Source organism: Oncorhynchus clarkii, unplaced genomic scaffold (assembly GCF_045791955.1).
Source record: "Oncorhynchus clarkii lewisi isolate Uvic-CL-2024 unplaced genomic scaffold, UVic_Ocla_1.0 unplaced_contig_9617_pilon_pilon, whole genome shotgun sequence".
In the NCBI taxonomy this organism is placed as follows: domain Eukaryota; kingdom Metazoa; phylum Chordata; class Actinopteri; order Salmoniformes; family Salmonidae; genus Oncorhynchus; species Oncorhynchus clarkii.
In genome coordinates this window covers 87,667-95,529 of record NW_027258208.1, presented here as the reverse complement: position 1 = coordinate 95,529, position 7,863 = coordinate 87,667, and the positions used below count along the sequence as shown (strand labels likewise).

The 7,863-nt window shown below is 43.6% G+C and overlaps 1 protein-coding gene across 1 annotated transcript; it reads left to right on the top strand.

Moving 5' to 3' along the window:
• Window positions 1–2,461: 2,461 nt before the first annotated feature.
• Window positions 2,462–6,786, top strand: LOC139395962 (dnaJ homolog subfamily B member 14-like; the record flags this gene model as incomplete). Its single annotated transcript, XM_071143276.1, has 6 exons — window positions 2,462–2,607; window positions 3,784–3,972; window positions 4,166–4,251; window positions 4,723–4,832; window positions 5,229–5,401; window positions 5,830–6,786. Coding segments are annotated over 6 exons (829 nt in total), but the record flags the coding sequence as incomplete, so codon positions are not given.
• Between the last annotated feature and the right edge of the window lie 1,077 nt (window positions 6,787–7,863).

The following is a 7,863-nucleotide window of genomic DNA, read 5'->3' as shown; positions in this document are numbered from 1 at the left end:
ACATTATGAAACTTCTAGTAGCCTCAGCCTATGGAATTCCCACACCCAAACTGCCATACTTTGAGAGCGGAAAGGAGAGTGAATTTGTCCTTTTGGAAATGGCATTGGAGAGCCTACTGGGTATTCACAGTCAACTGTCAAAACGCTACAAATACCAAGTACTAATGGATCATTTACGGTTTCCCAGTGCATACAGGCTGGCCCAATCCTTTATGCACTCCGCAACACCATACACTGCAGCTCTCCAGGCTTAGTGGAATTTCTGGCTTCTCAGTTTCTTGTTCTCTTGGCCATCAGCGCTTTTAACCTAAATAATAAACCATCTTTTGTCAGTGTGTCTGCACTAGGGACTCGGGATGTGGCTGCATTATTGATGTCATGTTATTTGATTTAATTTATATATGCTACAGCACTTTGATTTCACTAATAAATATTTTGAAATTGAACTAAATGATCGGTTTCTGTCTTCAGTCCTTTTTAAATGAGAGATGGCGATAACATATGTCAAACTCATTCCATGGAGGGCCGAGTGACTGGGTTTTCGCTTCTCCCTTGTACTTGATTAATTGTCACTGATTATTAAGGAACTCCCCTCACCTGGTTGTCCAGGTCTTAATTCACCAGAAGAAGAAAAAACAGCAGACACTAGGCTATAAATGGAATGAGTTATACACCACTGGGCTATATGGTCTACTGCAGTATAGGTTGAATGTGATAGACCTACTGAGGCTGGTTATAGAGAGACTATAACTCCATTGCTGATTAGAGAAATGAATCAAATTGGCTATTATCAGGTTGGTTAATGCGATTCGTTTCTGTTGAATTTGGGGGGGAAAATCAACCCGCATGCAGCCCCACCCACTCGGCCAATCAGTAGCCGCTACTGTGTTGTGGCACGCTGCATACTTTTTACTGAACGGTACGTGCTAAATAGTATGTTAGCTAGTATGGGTCTTTGGCCACTGATTGTTGTTGGACCCTGAATCATACCAACCGTGGGGGGAGGGGTGTTCTAGAATGATCTCCCTTGAGAGTTCTTGTTAAACACCTCTCTTTCTGTGTCACTGTTTCATCATTGCTGTCCCCATAGGCCAGGGTAGGTGGCTGGGACTGGGAGCTCCGAGCGACTGATGTCCCTGGTGAACAGAAGTGTTGCTAATAATGGGCCGAGTGTAGCCTAGGCCTCCACCACCTTCCCCTAGCGAGGTCGTCTGACGGTAGTTAGATGGTTCTATTGGGCTCCATGTTTTGTTTTCTCTAGCATCTTTATGGTTCGTTAATTAACCCTGCAGTTGACCTACAGGATCACTCATAATCCTCCAGTCCAGTGTGGTGTACTCAGAGGGGTTAAACTTCTCTACTGTACTATGAGCCAGCCAATAACACACTTTTTATGTAGAGAAGGCTGCTGTTGAAACACTTACTCAGCTCAACATTTTGTAGTTGGGTTTGAAGTTGAAGCCTGTGGAATATTTGCAGTGTTTGCTGAGATAATGACAGCGGACGGGTTGTCTGTATTTGTATGCGAGTCTCATGGCAGAGCTGTTTGGGTGGCTTGTTGTGGTCGGCTTTGTGCCATTGGCGGTGTATGTGGGCCGTTAATCAACTGCTCAATGAGGACACTGCAGTGTTCTACACACCATACTACCCCTATGGGAACCTCAGACTCGGCAAGGTGCCCATAAGGCCAGTGAGAGGGGAAGGGAGAGGGACTGAGAGAGTGAGACAAAAGAGAGCTGTGACACATCTCGTTATGGCAACACTCACAGTGCTTGGTAGGCCTGACCAACATCTAGTCCCATTGTAAAGAGCATAAGATGGTATGTTTGTTTACTAAGATGCTGTGTTTGTTTAGAGACTAACCTGTATGTTTTGTTAAAACAGGCCTACATGCAGTGTAGGGTTTAACCTCCAATTGAAAGGTACACAGTGACATCAGCATATATTTGATTATTCTAATTGAATGTTAATGTATCAGTCTGGCAAGTATCTCAGGTGGTTCTCCTTGGAGACTGGAGGCAATCTCTCTTCTGCAGGTCATGTAATCGACTCTGTGTATTGCGTTTGAACTCTCCTGCTCTGTTCTGCCACCAATGTTGATTTGCCCTCTTGTGGTTTCAAATGGTACTTCAGGAGCACAGTTACCTAAACCCAGAGGCGCAACATTGCGAGACTTCCTGGAACGCTTGCGAAACAGACCAGAAGTGAAAATTATTCACTTGGATGTTTATTTTCTCTAAATGTGAAGGCATAACCTAGATACTTTCCAAACACTAGTTCTTGAAGCAAAACATATCCATTAGAGGTTTTTTGTATTGCTTTTGGGCCAAATGTGATCTGTGCTACAACCCTCATGATTAATCAGATCCACTGCATTGTAATAAACTAGGTCTATATCTGTTTCCTGGACATGTGTAACATAGCCCTGATGAATCACTCACTGTCATCTCTCTTCTTAAAGGATAAAGCGGTGTAAGGACTACTATGAAGTCCTGGGCACCAGCAAGGAGGCCAATGAGGAGGAGCTGAAGAAAGCCTACAGGAAACTAGCACTCAAGTTCCACCCAGACAAAAACCAAGCCCCCGGAGCTACAGAGGCCTTCAAAAGTAAGAAGTTTCACATGCATTGTTTTTGTGTTCGGTGCCAATCACATGTATCACAGGGCGCGATACAGCCAGCAGACGGACCAAAGACGGGAGAGGGGAGAGGTATGCATGCCTGGCATCTACAGGGGCGGCAGGGTAGCCTAGTGGTTAGAGTGTTGGACTAGTAACCGAAAGAAAGGTTGCAAGTTCAAATCCCCGAGCTGACAAGGTACAAATCTGTCGTTTGTTCTTAACTGACTTGCCTAGTTAAATAAAGGTAAAATAAATAAATAAAAATGTGGCTGTAATGTAGGCTACAGGTCTTCACGGATCCACCTGTACCCGATTTTGGGACCCGGGCGAGTCACAGGTCTGGGTCGGATCTGATATGATTTGACACAGGTCTCGGGTATGTGTAAATTTAACCGACTTGTCCGGAAGGTACAAATCCGAACGCAACTGCTGCAGTAGAGGGAGAGAAATTGTATCATTTATGCTGCTGCTCTTGTTTTCACGAGTGGCGGGTGTAGGTTGTTGGCCAATCATTAGTCATCAAAGTAACAATGCCATCGAGCCTTACTCCGTGTGTGGCAAAAGTTAGGAGATATCTAATCAATGGAAGATGGAATTAAAATGACGGAGTTAAAGGAGAAGAATAGTCTACAAGAACCAATAGGTAGGCAGGCTGCTACTTATCTGAATAGAATTGTAGGATCAGGAAGCGTATGCACTGCAGCCTCAGCCTACCTTAACTAGCTTTTCCCGGTTTGATGCAGTTAAGACGGGCACTACGTAATCATATTGATGATAAGTAATCATGCTATGGCAGCTATTAGTCTACTATAGTGCCAGTCAGCTTGGTTGGTTGCTGTCTCTCCCTCCCGCCTGCTAGAATGGTCTCTCTTACTCAGCTCTGGTTAATAAAGTAGCTTTCAAAAATGACTTCTTCTGCTTCCCTCACTGATCGGACCGGGTCTGGAACAAGTGAGCCCCTACAGCATTGTTAGCAGCCTAAATTTGACCTGCCATTAATTGAATTGGAATAGATTGAGGACTGGCAGAGTATCTACGTCTGGCCCCCCCGACGTGAAGTTTGCAGATCAGTGTTAAATGGGGCATCGAATCCGAGCCAATGTCTACTTTTTCGCTGACTTAATGTGACACTTATTGACCACGAGTGTGTTGTGGTTCTAACAGAGATCGGCAACGCGTACGCCGTGCTTAGCAACCCAGACAAGAGAAAGCAGTATGACCTCACGGGGGCGGAGGAGCCGACCAGTCCTGGCCACGCCCACAGCCAAGGGTTTGACTTCCACCGGGGCTTCGAGGCCGACATCACTCCCGAGGACCTCTTCAACATGTTCTTCGGAGGAGGATTCCCCTCTTGTAAGAGACACTCATACATTTTGAAGTTAATTTCATCAAGTGGCTGCAGAGTTTGTCTCAATGTTTAATAAACAAGTCTTAATTCATTACATCAATTAAATACAATTGTCTTGCTCAAACATGAATGTTTATTAAATGAGTATTGTATTGCAAGTCTTTGCCGAGTCACTAACAGGGTACCTCCTCTCCGCAGCGGCTGCCCACACGTTCACCAACGGCAGGGCGCGATACAGCCAGCAGACGGACCAAAGGCGGGAGAGAGCAGAGGAGAGGGGAGAGGTATGCATGCATGCATGTCTGGCATCTATACTGCCAGATGTATACTGTGACTGTCAATATAATACCTAGTGAGTCTGGGGTAACTTCAGGTCAGACTTCCATAGCAGACCCCCTCTACAAGCTATGGGAGTCTCGGCAGCATATTGCAGGCGCTGTTTTAGTGAAGGACACAACCGTTCCAACCTTGACTGGGATGAGCTCTAGTTAATTTCCGTGTGCTACATAGTAAAGCAGGGAAACATGCAAAGTCACTAACAGGACAGTACACGTCTTAAAATATTAAATAGTAATATATGCCATTTAGCTGACTCTTTTATCCCAAGCGGCTTAGTCATGCGTGCATACATTTTACGTTATGGGTGGTCCTGGGAATCAAACCCACTATCCTGCCGTTGGAAGTGCCATGCTCTACTAACTGAGCTGCAGGACAAATTAGTGTATGCTTAGTGATTTCTGTAATCTGTTTTCCAGGGAGGGTTCTCCATGTTTATCCAGCTGATACCCATCGTTGTACTGATCCTGGTGTCCATCTTGAGCCAACTGATGGTGTCTACCCCCCCCTACAGCCTCTACTCCAGACCGTACGTGTACACACACACACACACGCTGGGGTCAAGCTCAGTATGGATCACAGTACTTAAAGGTTTTGCCACAGAAAATGAAAATCTGTGTTCATATTGGACACATGCATTTAAGTGGTACCACTCCGTTTCAAAACGTTTTCTCCCACCTGAACACGACCCAGGCCTTTTATTCTGTACCCCTGCTCCACTTGCTCGGTGCTGAAAAATACTGTCAAATGGTGACATGGTTGGTGTAAGTAACGGACATGCCTACCAGTAAAGTACTGATGCATTTATTGTGTGCGTTTGATCATTCCCATTGCCTCCTCTCTTCACCAGGTATAAAAAGCTATACATCTCGCTGTTCTCAGAACAGCCGTCTGTAACCTGATGCCTGTCCTCTGTCCTCTCCAGGTCCACGGGGCAGACGGTGAAACGGCAGACGGAGAACCTGCATGTGGATTACTACGTCAACAGAGACTTCAAGACAGAGTACAAGGGCTCCAATCTGCAGAAGATTGAGAAGAACGTGGAGGAGGACTACGTGTCTAATGTCAGAAACAACTGCTGGAAGGAGAGGCAGACGAGTAGGTGTCCATCATGCCTCTATTAGTTGGGCGGTATCCAGATGTTCATACCGTTTCTGTACCATACCAGGTACTACCATAAGTATTAAAACAATTTAGGCAACAGGGATCTTGATCCAGGAGGAGATTAAATGTCTCTGCTGTAATCTAGCCACGTACCTAGCAAGTTAGAAAACCAAATGCCTAGCTGAAGCTCTGACCTGGATATAATTGATTTGACACAGATTTCTTATAAGCAGTGGCGTAGCACGCAGCCCCTGCAGGGTATAATTACAGTGAGGACTTCAATCAAATTAGCCCCATGTAAAGCAATACAAGTTACTCGTACAAAACACGCATTCATTTCCTTCTATTTTGTGACGAAAGCATTCCCTCGACGTAGCTTAGTGTGACATGGTTGATATTGACATCTCCCCCTTCTCTCTCAGAAACAGACTTGCTGTATGCTGCTAAGGTCTACAGGGACGACCGCCTGCGTAAGAAGGCTGAGCTGATGACCATGGATAACTGCAAGGAGCTGGACAGACTAAATGACCTGTTCAGGGGGGGCTGAGCCCGCCTGATGCCGCAGGCTCCCACAGGACGCTTTTAGAAGAGATATATGAATAGATATATGTATGTAAATTTGTTTTTTTTACAGAAAACCATGGAGATTAAAAGGAGGAAAATAAAAATGATTAGCCTTACCGTTGACGTTATAAGTTGTCCCCATCCCTCCCCCAGTACCCATCTTTCCATCCTCCTCACCACCCCCTCCTTCCTGGGAACTGCCTTGCTGCATCTCAATGAACCAACTGAAGAATAGACCAACCTCCCAAAACACTTGAGAACCACAACTTCTTTCTCTTCTATCTTTGCTTGTCTTTTTGTGTTTTCTGGAAATAAGAACCCACTCTGGAAATGAACACTGACTGGAAAAGCAGAAGGCATTGTGGTGGTGCCTCGAGTATTGAAGCGCCAAGCATTCTGCTGTAACAAGCAAATCACAATCTTCTTCACTCTAGATAACTACTTCACCTGCTTGACTTAAACAAGATATTTAGGCTCATCTGGAGATGCTGCCCTCCTTCCAGTCCATACATTAGCAGTGCTAGTATTGTGAGGAACCCAGAGAATGCTTCCTAGCTACCACAGTGGAACCCACAGTGGAACCTTGTGTGGAGTTACATGGACCTTGAAGTTCATTCCGCAGATGAAGAAATGACCACTGTCTCACTTGAACTTTTTTGGCCCGGGAAAAAATGTGAAGTTGGAACCAATCTTCATCAATTGTATATTTTTCATTTTGAATGTTTGAAAATTTATGGAGTTATTTAAGTAGAAAAACAAGGTTTTTCTTCATTGCTCGATTAATCATTTGAATAAACAATAAATTATTACCAGAAGCAGTTTTGATTTGTTTCGAGCACAAGAGCATGTGCAATTGTGTGTATGAAGCAGATGGAAGGGCAGGTTAAACACCCTTTTAAAATGTGTTCATAGTACTCAGACTGTAGGCCTATTCTCTCCACATAATATTCTCCCTGGTATACAGATCCGTTACTCTAGTAGTTTGTATAGTCTCACTTTCGTTTTGCAGGAAGCCTTGTTCTCAACCTAATATGGCCTCACCATATTCATGAGGCTTGTAAAAGATGTGTTGATGTGGATTTGTATGGCTACATGCTCCAGCTTGGTACCCAAACAGGTTGGTAGTGTGATTCTTAAAACTGAAATGCAACTGAACAAGTCTACTAGAAAGGAGACTTTGCTGTTTTTCCTGGAAGTCCATGAGAATTGTGGTGGTGTTTCTGAAAAATACATAGGTTATAGGCCTACAGTGATTATCACTTGTATTGATTAATATCAGTGGTGGGAAAAGTACTCAATTGTCATACTTGAGTAAAAGGAAAGATGCTTTTGTAATTTTCTATTAAGGTAAGTCACCCAGTAAAATACTAAGTATTTGGTGTTAAATGGTTTTAAATGTATCAAAACTAAATGGAACTGCTAAAATGTACTTAGGTAGTAATAGTATAAACCACTTCAAATGCTGTATATTAAGCAAACCAGCACACTTTTCTTGCCTTTTTTAAATTGACATAACTGGGCACACAGACCATTTTCAAATGAAGCATTTGTGTTTAGTGAGTCTGCCAGAACAGAAGCAGTAGGGATGTTCTCTTGATTTGTGTGAATTAGACCAGTTTCCTGTCAAAATGTAAGTACTTTTGGGTGTCACGGAAAATGTATGGAGTAAAAAGTACATTATTTTCTTTAGAAAAGTAAAGTAAATGTTGGCAAAAATATAAATGGTAAAGTACAGATACCCCCCCACAAAAAAAGCACTACTTAAATAAAAATACTGAAGTACTACACTGATTAATATTGCCTTAAAACAGAAAGCAAGACAATGTCTCAGTAAAAATCATCAAATCGGTCATGAATATACGTTTGTTCGTGGCATGCATGAACTTCGAACA